Genomic DNA, 23,163 nt, shown 5'->3' on the forward strand with positions numbered 1-23,163 from the left:
AGGAAAGGTGCACGATAGCATTTGGTTCAGTTTTGGGGAAAGAAGCCTCTGAACAGAAATGCAAAGAAAAATGAACTGTTAGCAGTTTTCAATCAGCTAAAATTATATATACAGTGGTACCTCAGGTTAAGTACTTAATTCGTTTCAGAGGTCCGTTCTTAACCAGAAACTGTTCTTAACCTGAAGCACCACTTTAGCTAACAGGGTCTCCTGCTACTGCCGTGCCACCAGAGCACGATTTCTGTTCTCATCCTGAAGCAAAGTTCTTAACCCAAGGTACTATTTCCGGGTTAGCGGAGTCTGTAACCTGAAGCGTATGTAACCTAAAGCATATGTAACCCGAGGTACCACTTTATCTCTTATCATGATATCAGTCAAGCATCAGCAACCATGTGTAGTTAGAACATAGGAAGCTGCCTTATCTAACTCCATATTGTCTACACTGACTGGCAGCAGCTGTCCAGGATTTCAGGCAGGAATCCCTCCCAGCCCTATCTTCACAGTTATAACAATGGCCAGAATGACTTCACTGTTCCCTGAAGTGTAGCTACCAGTGATTTCATGAAATAACTTTTTTTATAAGCATGCCTTTTGTGTTTGTGCACTATGACCACAATACAATCATGCATTTTTCATCTCTAAGAGCTGCAAACAAATGCACTGACTAGAAGGAGAGTGCTGTGGGAATAAAACCACTGGGCTAGATCTATAGGAGTGGCAAAACGGTATCCGCAAGGCTATGTGTCTTGTGGTTCTTGGGGAATGGGAAGATTTGGACATGTGGCTCAGAAGCTGCCATGTGGTTGATAGCCTGCCCAGGCTGTAGTCACAAGTCAGATAATTGGCAATGGTGCTAATCAATGGTGTCCAGGAACAGGAGATCAGGTTTAGACTTCAGTCTGAATTACTGGTTGGTTCTGTCATACATAACCTCACTAGGGTCACAGTGAGGTAGCAGCGAGTTCTTCTGAAATCAAAGTGGCATAAGCTCCTTTTAGTTTTTCCTCCCGAGTATTCATTGAATGTGTTTAGGCATGAATGAGGCTATGTTGCAGGCAAGATTCCCAACCTCAGAACATTCAGCAAGGGACTCTTATGGAAGTGGCAGCTCAGGGCCGCAATATCTTAGGGACCGCCTCTCCCCATTGACCCTACAAACTGCCCCAGTGCAGTCTTAACCTGAAACAGTACTTAACCTGAAGCACCACTTTAGCTAATGGGGCCTCCTGCTGCTGCCGCAGCGCCGCCGGAGCACGATTTCTGTTCTCATCCTGAAGCAAAGCTCTTAACCCGGGGTACTATTTCTGGGTTAGTGGAGTCTGTAACCTGAAGTGTATGTAACCCGAGGTACCACTGTACAAACAAAAATAAAATTGGAGGTTCTAGCAGGGGAGCGCAGCTATCGTATACCCTTGACCGAAGAACGGTACACTCCTTCTATCTGGGATGGTCGTCCTCTTCCACTGAGTGTGCAGCTTCGGGAGAGACGCACATGGAGCGGTGAGGGAGAAGGGGACACCCGCCTAGCCAGCCAGATCAGCCGAATCAACCCTGGCGATCAATGGGGTGACAGATGTCGCAGCCAGATCGCCCTCACATCCCAACTCCTGTATGCAGCAAATGTCTGGCATAATGGGGACCTGCCAAAGCTAGATGGCTTTCAGGCAAAATTTATACGATCTCTGCTGCAGGTACCTAACTGCGTCCCCAACTCCGTACTTCTGTTGGAAGCTGGTGAATGCCCAATTTCAGCTAGAGCGTGGTGGGCTGCCCTAAAACATTGGCTCAGGATTTCAGTGTTTAATCTAGGGAAGGGTCTGTACCAACATTTGACCAATGAGCAATTTGTCAGCAAATGGCAGAAAACCATGGCTAAAAAAGCCACCTCTATTGGCCTGTCTCTCCCCCCCCCCAACTGTATTACCTGGGCTATGAAGGCGCCCAAAAGGTTTTAAAGCAAAGATTATGGGACAATGCACACAGTGACTTGCGATCTCGGTCACACGCAGTCTGTAGTCCACTGGCAGCAGGAGTTCAATATGGGTATGTCTTTGAGTTAACATCTTACATCAAAAACCTGACAGTACCTAACTATCGAAGGCTTTTCACCAAAGCCAGACTGAATGTCTTCCGCTCTGCAGTGCTGGATGGTAGGTTGAGAGGAGTTCCCTACCAGGACAGACTTTGCTCGTGTGCTCAAGACATCGATTCCATAGATCATATTTTGTTACATTGTGCAAAGTATGAGCAGGCCAGGGCTGAACTGATACTACCCTTGCTGGTGCCTTTCCCGGGAAAGTCAGAGGCTCACTATGTCAGGTTCCTACTGGAAGACCGGACAAAAGCTAGAACGTTGGCAGTGGCAAAGTTTTTATCGGTGGTTGCAAGAACAAATGAGCCCTATATTCCAAACAAAGTGCTTGATTAACCTGGAGGTAGGCTGTATGAACTCTGTATTGATTTGTAATGTTTTGTTGGGTCTCTGGACCGTAATAAAGATAGTAGTAGTAGTAGTAGTAGTAGTAGTAGTAGTAGTAGTAATAAAATTGACTGATGGGTGTCTCTCAAAATCTTAAAACCCAGGCAGGCTTGTATGGGAGAATGTGGTCTTTTAAATAACCTGATCTCAGCTTCTTTTTCTTCTTCTGAGGCAGGAATTGCAACCTCTCAGTGACCCTTGGTCTCCTGGCCAATAGCATAGGCCAGAGCATTTGCTTCTTCTGCCCTGCAGTTCCAGCACAAGTGGTGATCAGAGCAGAGTCTACCTTGGACTGTTAGTGTTCATGTCTTTCAAAATATCATTATTCAAAGTGTGTTGTAAAAATAAAATGTGTAATTTGGTACAAATTGCAATGGGCTTATCATCTATTGATTACTGTTGAAAAATATATACTGTGCTCTATTTTCTTTCTTTCTGTTGCGGAATGAATTATAAAATGAGAGAATACTGAAAAAAATTAAAAAGATTGTTAGGTGAAACAAAAGAAAAGCCTTCTTTCCAAATCAGCTGCAAAAGTATTGCCTGAAATACTAATTTTATCATATGTAGATAACACCAAATCAGCTGTATTGTGGAGAGCACTTTTTTTGAATGTGTTCCATTTTCCCGTATCTCTAGTTGTGGCACATGATAAAATTATCAATGAAGCATCCTAATTGGATCCTGAAGCAAAGGGATGTTGCCCTATGAATCATTTTATGTTTGTGGGAGGCAACTTTGGAACTAACAGAGTAGGAATGAGAGCCAGATGTTTTCTGGGAACCTGGCTGGACTGTAGGCTGTGTGCATTTCCTAACATAGGCAGCCATATGGAAGAAAAGGTTGGAAACATCCCATTACAAGTCATATATCACCCATTTGACAGCAAGGATTTCAGCTTGTTTTTATTTAAATCATGAAAGCAGCTGTTCAGCTGTCCAGCTGTATTAAATTTAACCCCTTTCCCCTAGCAGAATGAATGTAGTAATTTATGCAATAGTAGCCAAACAATTTGGTGGGTGCAGAACAGAAACATGTTAGGAGGACCCCACATTTACTCATGCTCTATGAACTCACCTTAAATGGTTGTGATTGGTTATGTCTGTTACCAAGTTATGCTGATGACCAATAGGAATCATCTTTATATCAATAATACAACCAAATATTAATATTGTACATGGTAAATATAAATAATTGTAATGAAAACAAAGATTTAAAACCAACTTTTCTTGAAAACTGGAATCATGAATAATTTTCAGCTTGATGTCAGTTGGAAAAAACCCTGTGCTTCATACATTCCCCCCTCTTTCTGTTTATCAACTGTACTTACTCAGCTGCCAATACTATTTTTAAGGCGTGTTTTCCTTTTTCTCTTTATCTATGTCTTCTTGCTCATGCAATGTTATCTTTGTGATTTGATTATCTTTCTTTACATATTTCTGTTTCCTTATACTGTGTGTTCCTTTCTGTCCTTTTCATGACCTGTTTTTGCTTCAGGCCATTTGGTTTGTTGGCTTTCATTGTAGAGTAGTACTTCACAGTGCAGTCCTATGCAAGTGTTCAGTGGCGCTTTTCTCATGAGTAAATTTAAAAGTGTGTCCCTGCCTTCACCACTAAGAAGGGTACACCAGTCTGTGCAGCTTCCCTGTCAATAAAGGGTTGTTGTTTTTAATTGGGATATCAGACTTACTTCTAGTGGTTTCTTTCAGTTGTGTTACCTTATTAGTTTGCTAACAAATAAGAACTGTTGTGTGATACATAGAGTAGATACGGATTTTAATTTCCTATGCGGGAAAAGTATTTAAGTGAGATCCCAAAGAATAGTATGCCAGAGTGATAGTTCTGGCATATTAAATGTCCCCCCCGCCCACTGATGCTATGAAGTATGTGTTTTATCTCTTTTGCCACAATACTTACCTTTAGATCTCAAAGGTTTTGTATTGTGGTTGCAGACTGAGGCTAAGCTGTGTTTCCTTTGTAACACCATTATTTTATGAAGCATCATGAGGGGGCACTGGGCTTCCTTTTCAGGATCCTTCATAAAATATTTGGCCTTGAAAGCAATAGGGAATGAGCTGATCTCATACTCGTCTCTGCTACTTCCAGCTGCTAAGTTCACTAAGTGAGCAGGAAGGCAATCTCTTTATTAAGAGGTATTCCAAGCTATGAACAATTTAAATCTGCAGTTGAGATTGCTATTGCAGATGACATTCTGCCGTCTCAGTTCTTCGCTGCTCAGTGCTAAGCACCATCTTCAAATACACAAGAGTTGCAGTGGCTAACCTTTTTTCGGCCTACTACATTCACCATTGGCCAACCTTCTGTGGGAAGGGGGAAATGGCCACCTCACACTGTGTATGCACACTTTAGCATTCATGCACTTACACAGGGCACCTTTTAGCAGAACATCATTGTTCATAGCCTACAGGTACTTGGACTGTAACAGGGTTAAGTTGTTTGCTAAAGCAGATATGGAGATGAACCTTGTGCCTGGTTCAGCAGTAGCAGAGCCCTAACAAACATAAAACCGATCTATTCCAAACTTAGCTTTTTTTACACATGAAAATTTTGTTCAGAAATAGTTTGTGTACAATAGTATTTTTCTGGAATTCTGTATGAGATTTCTCTCCCACCCCCAGTCACTGGCTCAGATTTATTCATTGTTTCATGATGTTTTTGGTCCAAGCTACTTCCCACTCAACACACCCTCTCTCTCTCACTCTCTCACACACAGCCTTTTGCATGGAATTTTGGTCTGGGGTCAATCCCACCCATACACAGGTTAAAAAACATTGCAAAAAATAAAATCATATCAAGATGTTTTTAAAATAAAACATATTAAAGTTAAGAAATTATTTATGTATCAGCACCTTTATATATGTAACATTGATTAGTGGTATATGTTTAGAAGTTACGGGACTTGCAAGTCTCAAGTAGTAATGAAATTTCTTTTAATCTATGAGACAAAAATCTCATAATTCCTCTACTGATACTTGTGTTACCATTGTATGGATTAATTATAACGTGGCATTCAAGTGGTTCAGATTACATCTTCATGCATTTATTGTACACAGCCACTTAAAAGAAATTTGAGTGTTTTAAAATTCTTCAAAAACAAACATGCTTGTTTTTTAAACAAAAAACACATACCAATAAACAATATCATTTCTGTAAGCATAGGTGACAGAGGAGTAGCCATACTTGTGTTTATGAAAATGTACCTGCATGTTAATAAATGTTCTAAATTGATATCAATAATGCTTTTAAAACCAAGAATTGTTTGTAACGGCTGCAAATCAGTTAAGGACTGAAAAGAACAGAAAAGGGTCCTATCTCAAATGTACTTTTCGTTAACATGCAAAGCAGTATTATAGTGAGCAGAGCTAATTGCTTTGACTGACAACAGCTATCCAGGTATCCCACAGAGATCATTGACACTGCCCGGTGCTTAACCTTCCCCCCCCAAAAAAAGATCTTTATTGAAACTTAACATATATACATAATAACCAAAATTCCCAATGATTCCCTCACATAAAATATAATATCTAAATAACAACACCTAATTATACACTTAATTATAAAACCCACTGTCAGGGAACTGCCATCGGCTCAGGGGGAAAGGCGGATGGATTACAGAGAGCCCCCAAAGATCGTGGGAAGCAGCACTTCCTCAGCAGAGGAAGGAAGCCACGCCTCTAGTGGGGAGGAGATGCAGGGCTCGGAGGATGCAAGGCGGTGCCAGGACACCTTGCCTGAACAAAGCGGGGAGGAAGGAGGTCCCCCTTTATCCAAGCCTTCCTTGCACAGTAGGCTTTTGCGCAGAGAGGGGAGGCGTAGACTGGGGGTCAAGAGACTACTCTGCTGGGGAAGATTTAAGGACCGCCCACTCTCAGATTCTGCTAGTGAATGAGCAAGACATGGAATAGAGGCGCTCTGCATTGTAAAGTTTTTTAGCACCACTAATAAAGCTTTAGAACAGACCAGTGAGGCATCTTGCCTGATTGCTCTCTAGCAACCACCCGATAGCCATAACACCCACCATCCATCCTCTACTTCCCTCCACAGCAATTCAACTTCTTTATATTTCTTTCTACCTTTTTCCCTTGCATTCTATAATAAATTGTTACATTCTGATTTTTCCTTCTTTCTTTATTGGTTTTGTTATTGCTTACATTTTTTATTCTAAACCTATTAACATGTCATTTTTAGAACAATATTTTGACATATAACCTTCGAAATACTTCCACTCCATTCTTAACTTTTGATTTGATTGATAGCTTATAATTTAAGATAATTTTGCCAATTCTATATACTCACTTAATTTACAAATCCACTCTTCCTTTGTTGGTGTGTCCTGAGATTTCCATTTAGTGGCAATCTCCTATGTTTTGATCCTGCACCCTAGAATCCCAGAATTGTAGAGTTGGGAGGGACCCCATGGGTCATCTTGTCCAACAACCAACAGTGAAGGAATTTCAACTAAAGCACCTTAATACTAGACATTTTTTTTTAAAAAAAATGGCTTAATGTTTATTTAGATAACATAAGATCTTTCCTGGTAGAGTCAGAATTTTGAAGAGGAAAGATAAGCAACTGTGGTGATTCCTTCATATGGTATTGAGGCGGGCTCTGAATGTTGAGCCCAACCGCTGTCAATACTTGACGCGAATGCACTGATTTTGCAAATGTGGTTTCCAACCACATTCATTGATAGAACTAGTTGAAATTTATTGAAATTTCTAAGTATATATTTTTGCTGTTGCTTGTTGTAGTGGCAGAAAAAACAATCAAACACCTTAAGAAATAAGAAACATTGCCCTATTGACTGTGCTGAGTGCTCTGCTCCATCAATAAAATGTTGGATAATTTCTTCTCCCCCTGTATGAATTTAGTGAACTGATCTCTGTCTTCCCATCTCTCTACACATAAATAGGGTGGGTAATTTCAAGAAGTCACTTGTCCAGCTGTCTTTGTTGTTATGCTTTGCAGTGAATGGTTTACAGTGTATGGTGAAAGAGTTTGGCAAGCGGTGGATCTGCACAGTAGACAGCTATAGACACAGCTCCTCACAAATTGGAACTGTTTCGACATTACTGAGATTTCAAGCAGCTCTTAAATGCTTATTAGTGTGAATTGGGCCTGATTTTATAATCAAAGGCTTTAGCTTGGTCGTAAAATTTCTGCTTGAGAATGGGAATGTTTGTGCATACACCTTTTTAAACAATAGCTTTAAGTGCTGGGGGGGTGCTTTTCACTCCCCCCCCCCCGTGTTTATGCAACCATTACCTGTGTTTTCAGGGCTTATTTAAAGCAGCTGGACGCCTGGTGTTTTCTTTGCCCTTTATTGGAACTCTTGCCAGAACAGGTAGTCAAGAAACGGAAAGTGGGGTGTGGGGTGGGATTCCGGCATCTGCCTGTTTTCTCTCCCTCTCCTCTCTCCCTCTCTCAGGAACACAGCTGTAGCTTCCATAGGAAGCACTCATTTTTCCCATCAGCCAAGTCTCTGCGTACCCTTGGGTCCACTTTTGGCACAGCTCGTCAAGTAGGATGCAGTTTATGGCTTAGAACTTATGAGAGAAAGCATTCGGGCGGTCCCTTTCCCTGGCAGAACACCGAGAGCAATTCCCCAAGCTGCAACACACATGTGAGCATCTGACCTCTTGTTAGCACGCCATGGGAGAGGTTAACAATTGTTGAGACTTCAGGCATCCCTTTGACATAGAAGCAAAACAATAACAAGCTTTGCCAGGATACAACTATATGCTGGAGCTGTGTTTGGTTCAGTTTGGTTATAATTTAAACAGGGGATGGGGGGGGGACCCAGTGGGTAGGGATGCAAATGTATCACAAGAAAAAGAAGGGATCAGCATACTCCTTTCAAACCACCCCTCTTATTTATATACCGTATTTTTCGCCCCATAGGACGCACTTTTCCCCCTCCAAAAATGAAGGGGAAATGTGTGTGCGTCCTATGGGGCGAATGCAGGCTTTCGCTGAAGCCTGGAGAACGAGAGGGGTCGGTGCGCACCGATCCCTCTCGCTCTCCAGGCTTCAGGAAGCTATCCGCAAGCCTTGCAAGCCCGGCGGGAGTTCCCACGGGCTCACATGGCTTGCAGGGAGCAGTCTGCAGCCCCGGCGAGTGTCCGCAAGCCTTGCGCGCCCGGCAGGAGGTCCCGCCGAGCGCGCGAGGCTTGGGGCGGCAGCCTGTCGCCCGAAGCACGGGGAGCCCTCCGGAGGGTGCCCCGTGCTTCGGGCAGGTGTGCACAAGGCTTGGGGCGGCAGCCGAGGCGGGGGAATATTTTTTTTTTATTCATTTCCCCCCCAAAAAAAACCCACGAGGTGCATCCTATGGGCCGGTGCGCCCTATAGGACGAAAAATACGGTAATTTGTTTCAGGCAAAAACTGCAGTTGGCTTGCCCGTGTGCTACTCTGGTTCATTGTTTCTGATAGGCTGGCCAACGTGAGAACAGGATGCGGGGAGAGATGGGCCTGATCCAGCAAGGCTCTTATTACGCTTGTAAAGTCACCTCTTTATAAAGTATCACATTTTAATAAGGTGCTATCCCATAGCTGTTGAATTCACCAATGCAGCTACCACAGCAAACACAAATAGCTGGCCAGCTTCAAGAGATGAGCTGAAATTTATCAGAGAGATAATCTTCTGAGAAATCTTTTGAAAACCTGCTTCCATGGAAGATGAACACTTTGCTAAATACAGTGGTACCTCGGGTTAAGTACTTAATTCGTTCCAGAGGTCTGTTCTTAACCTGAAACTGTTCTTAACCTGAAGCACTACTTTAGCTAATGGGGCCTCCCGCTGCTGCTGCTGCACCGCCGGAGCATGATTTATGTTCTCATCCTGAAGGAAAGTTCTTAACCTGAAGCACTATTTCTGGGTTAGCAGAGTCTGTAACCTGAAGCGTATGTAACCTGAAGCGTATGTAACCCGAGGTACCACTGTATTCTGCATTTTGTGTGCATGCTTGCCACCATTTTCTTCACAATGCCCTGGGACAATGCTACTTCAGAGGCACTGGGGGGGGGAATACAAAATGGTGGCTATTCTGCCAACATAGGAACTCCACAAAAAGAAACAAATAAAGAACGCGGTGGGGGGTGGGACTTTCCAGTGCTGCTATTTATTGTGACCCCTTTCCCCAGAAACTGTTGGATAATTTCCTTCACCAAAATGTCCTGACTCAATTTTGCTGTCCAGGTATACTGTGGTTATTTTGACTGCTGACCTCTCCCTATTTTCATCTAATATGATCTCCTTTCTAGCACAGATGTATGGTCCTTTAAGTGGGTCATAGGTTGGGGCACTAAGGGATGGCAATGCCTTTCCTTACACTTTTGTATCAATCTTAAAAAATCCATTGCAATGGAACACAGGTTAATGGTCTCAAAATTGTAGCTAAAGGTGTTTTTTGTTCAATATATAGTACATTAATGATTTTTCACATTAAATATGTTTGCCATTGGACTATATTGCTGATATTGCTGACAGGTGCCAAAAAAATGAGAAGAAAATATGTTGTTGGATTCTGTGTATTCCATGGTAGTATGTATGTTTTTTTTATTGAAGGCTGTGATAGCAATAGCCAATGCGATAGCCAGTTACTATTGATGTAATTGTATTTAAATGTATTTGTTAGCAGTGTCAAAACATGCAAAAAGTTGAAACGTGAATTGCATATCAAGGCCACCTTTCTGAAAGATAAAATACTTTCACAAGAAGCAGAGTTTGGGGTTTAACCACTCATATTGCTGCTAACACATATTAGCTTCCACCTATTTCTAAACTGTAGGTGATATAAGAAGCCTTGTTTCCCCATCCCACATTATGACATTGAACAGATTTTCCCTGTTTAAAGTATGCTGGAGCTTGGAATCAAATCAAATGGTTGGCAGGTTTTTATGCTGTTAGAACATGTATTCAGGTAGAGAGCATTTTGTCCTTGTGTGTTATGTAAGAGCTCGTGCCTTAATGAAAATAGTGGAGAAGCTATATATTACGGTTCATAGCTAGTTCATCTTTTCCAGGACCACCAGAGGGCAGTGTTTAACACTGCAGGAATAAGAGTCTCCTTTTATTTCCCCCCTCCTTGAAGTTTGGTTTTAGGGATAAGAGACCTTTGTGATAACGAAGGTTGTGTGTATTCAACCATTAGTTTTAAGGGCACAGTGACTGTGGGAAGTTACAGACTATGAACTGGTTACAAACTATGTACTACTGTAAATAGCTTCGGATCATTTGAAAGAACTATTCATGCTAGTATAGAGTGAAGGGGGCAGGTTTATTGCGCGGCAGGGATATTTGTATGGCTATTTCTGCATTGCCAGCCTGATTCAGAACTTTGCTGGTGCTTCTGTGCTCACATAGAGTTCTGAGGTATCAAGGGCTTCCCCCATTCACTGTACAGTGGTACCTCGGGTTAAGTACTTAATTCGTTCTGGAGGCCTGTTCTTAACCTGAAACTGTTCTTAACCTGAAGCACCACTTTAGCTAATGGGGCCTCCTGCTGCCGCTGCGCTGCCGGAGCACGATTTCTGTTCTCATCCTGAAGCAAAGTTCTTAACCCGAGGTACTATTTCTGGGTTAGTGGAGTCTGTAACCTGAAGCGTTTGTAACCTGAAGCGTATGTAACCCGAGGTACCACTGTAATATTTGTGACAGCTCTGCGTGACTAGAATATGACAGCAGGGCTGACATTTTTTTAGAATTCCCTATGTGTGTAGTGGCTTTGCCTGTCCATTGGCACTCCTCAACGAACATCTTCAGTATGAACATGTATGCACACTAAGATATTTGGAGATACCATAGGCCTGTGTTGAGTTTCCATCCTTAGGGTTTTTCTACAGATTCTTCTTTTCTTCTGCAAACCTTAGGTATGATACCAGGTATGATGGGTGTTGTATTCCAACAAGATCTGGCACACACCAGGTTGGGGAAGACAGGCCTACAGCGACTGGCATTGGTTCTTAGGGTTTCAGACAGGAGTCATTCCCAGCCCCTGAGACTGAACCTGGGATGGGCAAAACGTGCTCTATCACTGATAACAGAGCATTCATAGAGGCTCTTAACTATTATGTTGGGAGCATAGTGCAGGAAGCAATTAATATGTATAAATTATCCAAGGCTGCCCACCTAGTCCATGATTTAACCAAAACTTGATTCCAGACACAGGCTGCCCTGTTTTGAACAACACATGTGGCAGAGGATTGTGTGCTTGTTGGGCCAAGCTATGGAAAGCTATGTGAGCCAAAACCAGTACTTCAAATCAAGCCTGCAAAATCAGTGTTGATCTGGGGCATGTGCATAATACACTCCAGCAGCCTACTCTGTTCCAAGGGGTTAGTGGTTGTGTTCTGCTTCAGCTGCAGCTCACTAACCAACCTTGAAGGGCAGTCTTGAGGTTACGAAGGCATGAGCGATGGGTGGATGTGTGCATTCCATCACCCTTTCTCCTGACTCTGCTGTCAAGTTTCTTCGGGATTGTCATGCTAAATTAGACCCAGAATCCATCTTAGAAACTGGAAAGCAAATCTTACTTTGCAGTATGATCTTGACTCATTACTAGTGTATCGTGCCTTCTGTATTGAAGACATAAAACCTTGAATGTGCTCGGCTTTGAATACGACGTGCTTTTGTTTTCCTTTTTAAATGAAAATCAAACAGATTCCGTGACACAAGGCATCTCATTCTTTTATTTAATACGCTCCCCCTCTAAACGCTCATGGCATTTAGAAACACACAATAAAGATGGAAATTCTTTTGCATCACCACATTTGGGGTGGGGGGGCGCAAATGCACACTTTTAAAGGATTTCCCCTTCATATAGTAATAGCTATCAGAATCTCAACTGAGAACACTTCTTGGGATTTAACAACCCACAGTTGCGCCTCAGGACCACCATCATCCAGTCATTACTCTCCTTAAAGAACACTGTGGTTTCGGCACCATTGTAGAAATGTTCTTTTTAAAATGAAGCCTATATTTAAAACCGCCTTATATTTAATGCATATTTCAGAAATGTGGTGTGATCTTTCTTTGATAAATAGTTACAGGAGCACATGCAATTATAGCTACATAAAGAGATTTAAGCATCATGAACAGCTTTGGGGGTTTTTTCACCTAGCCTTTCTCTGGATAAAGACAAGCACAGAAAATTGTGTGTTGAAGTGTGTGCACATGGAAATTTTTCCACCTTTGCAGTGAAATAGGAGTGGCACTTTTGCAACTGAGAGAGAGTAGGAACTCACTGGATTGCAAAAGTGGCCCCTTCATTTTGCTGCGCACCACAGGCCCTTCCAGCCGACTGCTGCATGTTAAAGATTAACAGAGTTGGAAGGCATCTCAAAGGTCATCTAGTGCAGCCTTCTCCAACCTGATGATGTTTTCAACTGCAACTTCCATCATGTCTTACCATTAGCCACGCTGCTTGGAGCTGATGGGAGATGTCATACAAAACATCTGGAGGATGAAGGTTGGGGGAGACTGATCTAGTAGAAACTTCTGCTGATACCGCAGCAGCCATCATAGGTGGACTTTCAGTCTCTGCTTAAAAAATTCTAGGTAAAGGTACCCCTGCCCGTACGGGCCAGTCTTGACAGACTCTAGGGTTGTGCGCTCATCTCACTCTATAGGTTGGGAACCAGCGCTGTCCACAGACACTTCCGGGTCACGTGGCCAGCGTGACAAGCTGTATCTGGCAAGCCAGCGCAGCACACGGAACGCCGTTTACCTTCCCACTGGTAAGCGGTCCCTATTTATCTACTTGCACCCGGGGGTGCTTTCGAACTGCTAGGTTGGCAGGCGCTGGGACCAAACGACGGGAGCGCACCCCACCGCGGGGATTCGAACCGCCAACCATGCGATCGGCAAGTCCTAGGCGCTGAGGTTTTACCACAGCGCCACCCGCATCCCTAACAAAAACTTCTAGTCTAACATAATAAACAATTATGTCTAATGGGAGGCCAGCTGGCTAGGCCCGGTTGGGCTGTTCCCTTCCAGCCGTCCCGCTGCAAAGACCATCACCTCTGCTCCGACATAAATCAGCGACCTGGGCTTCTGAACTGTGCACACAGAATAGGTGTGAGGCTTGTGGAAGCATGCTACAACTACAGATTTATTAATCATAAATCAGGACAAAGAAGCATGCCGCGTGTCTCTCTTGTCGTCTCAGAACAGCTAAAAACAAAAGCTATGCACAATGGAAGTTCCCAGCATACTGTGCTGAAACAGACATGTGACACACAACAATTCCACATGTCTGCTTCTTAAGGTGGAATGGAAATGTCAACAATAATTTGACAGCATGCCTTATTCTATTCCTTGGTTTAATTTATAATAATAAAAAATTGAAATGAAGTTCTCTCTCTCTCTCTCTCTCTCTCTCTCTCTCTCATATACTACAGGTGTTGTTTTCACTCTGCATTGCTTTTTGGGGAATACAAATGATGAAGAAACTCACCTCAAGCGTAGCAAAGCAGCACTGAAAAGAAATATGTCCAAATCTCCACATTAGGAATGCAAGAGCCTTTCTAGATCAGACCCAGAGGTCCGCCTAGTCCAACATCCAACAGTTGCCTACCAGATGCCCATGGGAACCCTTCAAGCAGAATATGAGCACAGTAGTGTTCTCTGATTCATCATCCCCAGCAACAAGTATTCAAAGACTAATACTTGGGGAAGTGTGTGGCTATCGTGACTAGTAGCCATTCAGAGCATTTTCCTCCATGAATTTGTCTTATCTCCTTTTAATGTGTCCAAGTTGGTAGCCATCATTACATCACATGGCTGTGAATTTCCATAATTTAACTGCACTGTGTGAAGAAGTACAGTGGATGCTCGGGTTGTGAACGTGATCCATGTGGGATGCACGTTTGCAACCCACAGCGTTCGCAATCCATGTCTGCGCATCTGTGCACGCGCGGGTTGTGATTTGGCGCTTCTGCGCATGTGCAAAGCACAATTTGGCGCTTCTGCGCATGTGCGACCGCCAAAATCCAGAAGTAACCCATTCTGGTACTTCCGGGTTTCGGCGGTCCGTAACCTGAAAAAATGCAACCCAAAGTGTCTGTAACCCAAGGTACACAAAAGTTTATATACCTCTACCATGAGCGCCTTTCTCACCTTTCCCCCCCTAAACTAAAAAGGCTCACTTGTTGTAACCTTTATTCATAGAGGAGTTATTCTAGACCTTTGGTCATTTTAATGGCTCCTTTTCCAGCTCTGTGTGATCTGGTGACAATTATTGCATGATGTATCCCAAGTGTGGTTGCATCCTAGATTTCTCTCTCTCAAACCTTTATTGGCATATGTACAACATTCCAGTAGATTTCTATAATGATTTCATAGATTTCTATAATAATATCCTGCTTATGAGAGTTTTATTTTTCTAATGATCCCTGACATGGAATTCACATTTTTCACAGCTTTTTCCACACTGATCCAACATTCTCATCAAGCTATTCACCATGAACCCAAGATCCCTTGTCACCCAGTTTGGAAAGATCTTTCTGGAGCTCTTTTGCAATCCCTTTTTGTCTGACCACCCTGAAAAAAATTGGTGTCCTCAGCAAATTTGGCCAACTCACTGCCTGCCTCTTACTCAAGGTCATAATTATAGCTAAAGTACATTCCAGAGATGTGGTAGAAATCTATGGAGTTGGTTGGGGTTTTTTTAATGTTCACTTACTGCAATTTTATTTTTTGAAACAGTTAAGAAGCCTCAAATTGTTTTATTTTATTTTATTCAGGGTGTCGCAAACCTTCTCATACATAATGTAAAAGGAGTACTTTGCATCAATTCCACTCATGTGCAACCATATGTGGAAAACTTTTGAACAACTGATGAAACTCATAAATGGCATGCCTGGGGGGGGGAAGGCCTCTCCTCCTTCCAGAGGGGAGGTGTTGTGGGCGGGAGACGATTCCCACGTCACGCAGGGGGCATTATGCCCCCTGCCCCATTCACATGGCTGGCGCGCCATGCCCCCGGTTGAGCACCCAATTGGGTGGCTTGGTGGGGGCGTGGTTTGCTGCTCAAGATGCAGCCGCGCCAGCCATTCAGCCCATTTGCACACCTTTTTGCCGCGAGTCACTCACCCACCACTCCCTTAGGGCTTAGGGCTTAGCTTTTCTCTTGACCTTCCTATGGACCTATGGTTGGTTGCCCAGGGGGCCTGGTAGGAATTTTTTCCAACTGACAAATTGGCACCGGCCTTTTGGGGTTTTTTTGCCTACCTCGTAGCAATCGCCACAACTTTCTTGGTATTTGGCGGTTAGGCATTGGAATGTGTTGTTGGTGTGTGGAAGGGCAAGGTGTGGCCATCGCCTACCCCTTCAAATTTGGGTATTCCGTTAAAGGAATCTGGCGGTCGTGAATCCTGTCCGATGCCTGTGTGGCGGGGGGGGGGGGCATGGCACAACCCTCAGTGACATCAGGGGAGAGCTTATAGTTGAATTAGCATCAACAGGCTCCCCCTACTGGTGGTTAATCCCTCTTCAGACTCACCCCTCTCCGAGTGGGTGGAATCAAATCTTCCGTGGTCCAATGCCTAAGCCAATACCTTCTCACTTGCTGTAATCAATAAAGTTGTGGCCTTTTCTTGCCCATTAACCTTATATACTGTGTCCACGTGTCTTTATTCCTCCAAGCGGGGATCGGGTCCTCGAACCACAGCTAACTACTTTTCTTCTGACATAGTACAGTCATCATAGTAAGTATAGATGGACAAATTCCACTGATTTAAGTTGACCTTATGTATTAATAAACCTATTCCCAGCCAAATTACATTATCCGTGCATTGGATTGTGCCTTAAAGCCCATTAAAACCTGTAGGGCTTACTTCTGAGTAGTCAGACATAGGAGCATGGCCAGCTTTACCATTAGGCACAGTAAGGAAGCTGCCTTGGGCCTCAAATGCTGGAGGGAACTAAGTTGTGTCCATCATGTGGTGTGCCCTACACCCACCAAGTTAGCCTGGTTCTTTGAAGGATGGTATCCTTTTGCCCATGTTAAAGATTCAACTTTCATTTGAATTGCCTTCTGTACATGGCAGAGGCAAGGTGCTGCCTCGTCCTTTGCCTCAGGAAGCAAAATGTCTCGGGCCAGACCTTGATAGGGTTACACAGTTACCGGTAAATATTTTTATTTCTACCTGCGTTGCTGAATAAATGCTTCTCCAATATCAACCTGCCCATACACCGGGATTCTCTTTGGAGACCCACAGTTCCAGCCAAAGACACCTCCTATCTGAAAGGGACCCTAAACAACAACCCCTCCTCTAGGTCCCACCTTGTAAACCAGATGCAGCCAATGTGATGCCTTCCAGATATTGTTGGAACGCAGTTGACATAATCCCTGACCATTGTCCATGATGGCTGGGACTGATAGAAGTTGGAGTTTATCAACATCTGGAGGGTAGAATGTTAGCTACCTCTGCTTTAAGCAGTCTTGCTGCACCATTCAGACACCAATTCCTGCTCCACACTTCTACATAGCCCCATCCTTGATGACCTTTGAGTGCCCTAGCCAACTGAAGCCTTGCCTAGGGCCTACACTGATTTCTTTTTGGCACCAGGCAAGTATATATATATATATATACCAGTCATTTTAATATCTGATGTGATTTTAATGCTGCCACTTTATCAGCTGCTTTGACAGATGCTCTGTTTTTGTGTTGATATGATTCTATTGTTTTAATTAATTTTTAAAACCATATTAATTTATACAAAAAGTTGTATGAATGTATAAATACAATTACTGAATTATGCTGGAACATCATAGACTTTCCCAGTTGTTTAGCTGCCTTCTCATGGCTCTATGAAAACAAATAGTTATAACTGGAAAACATCATGTAACTCAGACTGTTAAGATTCCCCCTCTCTCTAGGAATATGCATGCTTTGCAATGTAAATTAGCAGCTGAGAATAACCTGGCAAAGAAGCAATTTTCCAGGAGTGCTTATTGAGTCTTTTCAGGACTGTTTGTACCAATCTTCATCCACTGAATGGACATGTCAGAGGGATTTTGGTGGTTTGATCTGCCTTGTTTCAAAACAACCATCTTCCATTGGAAAGATGCCCTTAATAGCATTTATTCTCCTCAAGAATAGCGTAATTTCTATTGCCAGGTTTAAGGGCAAGTGGTAGTTCACCATGGTTCTAGATATGATCTGTAATATACTTTCATATCCTCTCTTATCATCCTTGCTCGGATGTCCCTTTTCTTACAGGTCAGAAATGTGGCCAGTTAAATCCTGATCCACAAACTGTGATTCCTGCACTTTATATTACACACCATAATGAATGGAGGGAAATGTGGTTAATGCAAGCCTCCCTAATTCATACTTCCCCAAACAACACACAAACTGAAACATAGCTAAATGTGTACAGAGATGTGTATGTATGGGGAAAGTGTGCGTAGAAGTGCATATATTCATGAAAATAACATGCAAAAAATTGTCACATTTGGGGAAATTTATTGCAAAAAATGTGCATATTGGGAGAAATCCATAGCAAGCATGCACCGAGAGAGAGCAGGAAGGCTGGACTGCTTCTTTGCCCATAGAAAAAATGCTTATGTTTTTGTGTGCTGATGTATAAAAATTAAAATCAGCCGATTTTGGTGAACTGAGATTGGAAAAATGAGAAACTGAAAAGGAACTGAAATGGGCAAATTTTGTCTATTCTTATACAGTATTGGCCCCCACAGTAGGGAGCAACCGTTGAGCTAAACTCCTCACACCATCGTCGCTGCAGCTAATCTGGTTGGACCAGGGTGACATTGAGTTCAGGGCTTCATGGGTGCACTGGTGGACCCAATCCAGCCCTCCTGATGTGGCAGTGCAGCCCTGACCTCACAGCCACCCAGCCTCTGTCTTGTCCAGGTAAGTTGGAGTGACCCTGGTGTCAGGGTTGCTCCATGACTCGACTCCAGCACACCAGATGCTATGGATACCATAATTAGGAGGACCAAATTCTAGACATTTTGCATTTACAGTTCTGGCATATCTGGGTCAAGAAAGGTGGCAGATAAAAAACAATTGTATGAAATAAAACCACACTTGAGTCAGGTTTAAGTCAGATATGAGAGCAGCCACATAGCTTTCCTCAAGCCACAGACTGCGTTTTTGCACATTTTGTGCCATCTTCATGGGCAACTGTAGGAAACATGTCATGTTTTGACATGTCTTGGACTGACACTTAAGCTGTTTTGTAAGGAAGTAAATAAGAAAGTGCCTGCATTCACTATTTCTGCAGGAAGAATAAAACTCATGACAAAAGTGCAAAGGCAAGCCCTAAAAACAAGACATCTTAATTTACTGGTATTTTTTTATAATCAGTGGAAAGCTTGGCTCAGCCTTCTGTCATCTGTACTCAGCAGGGAAACATGGAAGCAGACTGCAAACTGATGACAGGCCTTGTGCAGTTAACTTACGATTTTCAGCCACACTGAAAAGTGCTAGACAATTAGCCTGCTGTCTCACCCATCCACAGCCCACATGAACCACCATGCTGACTTTAAGATTGCTTATTTTATTTTCCATTTTTTTTTTGCCCTTGGGCCTTTCTCTTTCCTTCACCGAGGGAAAGTGTTATATTTTGCATTGAGAGCTTGACTTTGAAGTAGGGAAGACTCAACTCTTTCTCTGCGTTGCCTCCAAGCAAAAGTATAACATATGATACTTCCAGCTGAAAGGGTGTGCTTGTTTCTCTCACCAGGAAAGGTGCTGGGAGAAAAAATCTGCAACAATCAAGAGAGAAAGTAGCTTCCTGAAGTAACACATTTTTCTTACTTCATTAGTTGCAAAATCGTCAGAGCTAAGATCAGCATGGCAAGGGAAAAGAAAGACTCGAGTCTAGGTAATGATTTTCACAATGCATGTAAACGAGTCAAAAGAATCCCAGGATATATACTCATCTGTACATCTGTAACATATGACAGCCACAGATACAGAAAGCAATTATTATGATTGCATGACATGCAGGTGTTCTTAAGGTTGTTTTTTTAAGTGTCAAAACAGTGGAATGTGTCCAGAGAAGCCTATTCCTGGCCTTAGAACCTGTTGAGACCTCCTTGCAAGAGCAGGATCTCAGACCAACATTATTGTTTGCCCTAGCACCTGGCAAAGGGACGCGGGTTAAACCACAGAGCCTAGGACTTGCCGATCAAAAAGTTGGCGGTTCGAATCCCTGCCACGGGGTGAGCTCCCGTTGCTCGGTCCTTGCTCCTGCCAACCTAGCAGTTCGAAAGCACGTCAAAGTGCAAGTAGATAAATAGGTACCGCTCCGGCAGGAAGGTAAACGGTGTTTCTGTGTGCTGCTCTGGTTCGCCAGAAGCGGCTTAGTCATGCTGGCCACATGACCCAGAAGCTGTACGCCAGCTCCCTCAGCCTATAGAGCGAGATGAGTGTGCAACCCCAGAGTCAGTCACGACTGGACCTAATGGTCAGGGGTCCCTTTACCTTTACTTAGCACCTGGCAATTAGCAGTATAATGGTTCTGAGCATGTAGGTTCTATTTTTTTAAAGTATATTGTTTGTTTAATATACATAACCTCCATCAGTATACATTTAATAGATTGTTAGAACCATAAATGCTAGTAGCTTTCTCCACAGCTTGTGTCAAAGAATGGTACAAGTTAATTACATGATTGAAAAAGTACTTGCTTTTTCTCTGCCCTGAACCTACTGTGTATCAATCAACTCCCAAGTTCTAGAATTCAGACAGAAAGTAAAATTTCATCTGCATTATTCATGATTCTGTAAGCCTCTATCCATCTTACTTTTTTCCTAAGTTAAAAGCCCTTATTTGTAGCATTTTGTATTTATTTTTTTTGGTTGCCAAAACGACTCTCGTTCCCGATGTATTTGAAAATCATAAGGGCCACTTCCCAAACAAACAATACTTTGGCTGACATGATAAACAAGTACAACTCTCTTTTGTAGGTTAAACTCTAGTATTGATACCAACAGAGTACATTTCTAAAAGCAGTCCATAAGAAGTACTGAAGTTATTTAACAGGGACAGTTGAAGGTAGGGATGGAATAATTGGTCTGTGCCTGGTTTTATGCCAGTTTCAAATTTTTTCAGTCAAATGTTTGTTCTACCCCATTTGAACATAAATCTATCAAAAATGTAATATTAAATATGCATGAAAAATATAAATATGGAAATACATTTTTACTGTACTTTTTTGTCAAAATAGACATTTCTTAATTACCTTTTCTCCCAAAATATCTATTTTTGTATGTGTTTTGATGATTTTTTTTTTAAAAAAACCCCACACTTTTGAGCTGAAAACTGTGATAACCTTTGGAAAGTGTGGATTCCAATTTTCTGATCCATATATCATCCAGGAAGTGGGTATCAGGTCAGTTCATATCAGAATTTGCAATGATTCAGTTTCTCAAGCATCCCCAGTAGGAAGTTAAAGTTAACAGTGACCAACTAACAATGTTGCCAAGATGTTATTTTTCTGAATGCATCATATTATCATAAACGGGACCAGCATGTGAAAAGGAAAACTTAGGGTACACATTAAACACATTATTCCTTTCATGTGTATCCATCCTCTGTATTTCATTATTTCAGCACTGTCCTTCAGTCCCTTTCATGTTTCTCCCAACTTAATCTTGCTTGCCTTTTTGCTATTTTCTTCCATCAATCATTCTCCCTCCGCTTACATCTCAAGAAGAGCCTTTGCTCATTTCACAAGCTGCTTTCTGACCATGCTCACTGAGGACAGAGGCGACAGACAGCTCCAAACAGTAGTAGCATCAGATTAGTTTAGACTAAAAGGAGCGGGAGGAGGGGGAAAGGAAACCTGCCATGGATCTTTTCAAAATCAGGACTTTGACATGTGTGGTTTTATTACCGCAGGGTTTCTCACACACTTGTACCTTTTCAATAGGAGTATTGTGTCAGTATATAAATTGCCAAAAGTGTTCACCAGGAATGAAGACATGTGAAGAAAGTTGAGGTATAATTTGACACAGGCCCTCTGGCTAACTTGTATCTCCCTGTATGTCATCATATCTCCCTCTGGTCTCAGCCCTGTGCAGAGGAAAGGAGCTTGCTAGAATCACAGACACTATCAATCATAGTGTGCTGTTGCCCCACTGTAGACTTCTGCTTCTCAGTCTTACTGAACAATATTCCCTCTTTGACAATGCTTTAATAGGATTCCTATAAAAAACTCGGCTCTTCTCTTATATTGTCCCTGGAAGAACAAGGGAGGGCTGAAAAAAGAGCTGTACACCAGCCCAAGATTGGGGGAATGGGGATGGCCATAACTTTATTTCAAATGACAAACTGTTTAGTAACCCCACTGCAGAGGGAGGATATACTTTTGAAGAAGAAGAAGACAACGACGACACTGCTACAGAGACTGTTCTAGTCAGAGTAGACCCACGAAAATTAGGTACTGACTTTTAGTCATTCCTGTAAACTTTAATAGGCCTACTCTGAGTAGGACTAGCATTGGATGTGACCTTGATTCAGTATACCAGTTGGTTAACTACCTAGAGAAGCAGAATGGCATTGGAATGGGGCCAATGCACATTGGGCATTGCCCAATGCAATTCTGGGCTGCATCAATAGGAGTATAGCATCTAGATCAAGGGAAGTAATAGTGCCACTGTATTCTGCTCTGGTCAGACCTCACCTGGAGCACTGTGTCCAGTTCTGGGCACCACAGTTCAAGAAGGACACTGACAAACTGGAACGTGTCCAGAGGAGGGCAACCAAAATGGTCAAAGGCCTGGAAACGATGCCTTATGAGGAACGGCTAAGGGAGCTTGTTAAGGGGGCATGTTTAGAGAAGAGGAGGTTAAGGGGTGATATGATAGCCATGTTCAAATATATAAAAGGATGTCATATAGAGGAGGGAGAAAGGTTGTTTTCTGCTGCTCCAGAGAAGCGGACACGGAGCAATGGATCCAAACTACAAGAAAGAAGATTCCACCTAAACATTAGGAAGAACTTCCTGACAGTAAGAGTTGTTCGACAGTGGAATTTGCTGCCAAGGAGTGTGGTGGAGTCTCCTACTTTGGAGGTCTTTAAGCAGGGCTTGACAACCATATGTCAGGAGTTCTCTGATGGTGTTTCCTGCTTGGCAGGGGGTTGGACTCGATGGCCCTTGTGGTCTACTCTATGATTCTATGATTCTATGGGCAAGGCTCCCCTTTGCCAGTTCCCATAGGGAAGCATCTGGTCTGAGCCAATGTCAGGAGTTGACATATCTTGACACTTGCCAAGGGCCACTGCCATCATGGCTGGGGGGCCACAGCCAATCTGCGGAGCTGGCTCCTCCTCCTTGCCATTGCTTCCGATTCACCAGTCTGCTCCCCAATGAAATGAGCAAGGAGAAGCAGGAATAACCTCTGAACACCTTGCCTTCACTTTCAGATGTGGCACCAACGGGCCTAAAGAGAAGCAGTTCTCACCTCTATGGGGAAGAGGGGCCACATAAGAAAGGGAATCCAGTGAGAACATCTTCCCCAGTGACCCCCCCAAATCTTGAACTAGTGCTGCTTCTGACTCCATCTCCAGACACTCAACACATCTGGTTACTTGTAGCACTGGGTATCTTTGACATCAGTTGTGCTCCTCTAACTTATTCTTAAATGCCCTGTGCCCTGCAATGACACAATGTGTCACCAAACTGAGCAG

General features: G+C 42.9%; 1 protein-coding gene across 1 annotated transcript in view; it reads left to right on the forward strand.

Moving 5' to 3' along the window:
• AGMO (alkylglycerol monooxygenase) overlaps positions 1-16,110 on the forward strand; it is a 125,955-nt gene extending 109,845 nt beyond the window's left edge. Inside the window, exon 13 of the mRNA XM_081164737.1 lies at positions 13,899-16,110. Coding sequence (XP_081020863.1) covers positions 13,899-13,979 — 81 coding nt within the window. The 3' untranslated portion in view covers positions 13,980-16,110. The remainder of the gene's footprint in view (positions 1-13,898) is intronic.
• Positions 16,111-23,163: the final 7,053 nt, after the last annotated feature.

This window comes from Podarcis bocagei (genome assembly GCF_964188305.1).
Source record: "Podarcis bocagei genome assembly, chromosome: 12".
NCBI lineage: Eukaryota > Metazoa > Chordata > Lepidosauria > Squamata > Lacertidae > Podarcis > Podarcis bocagei.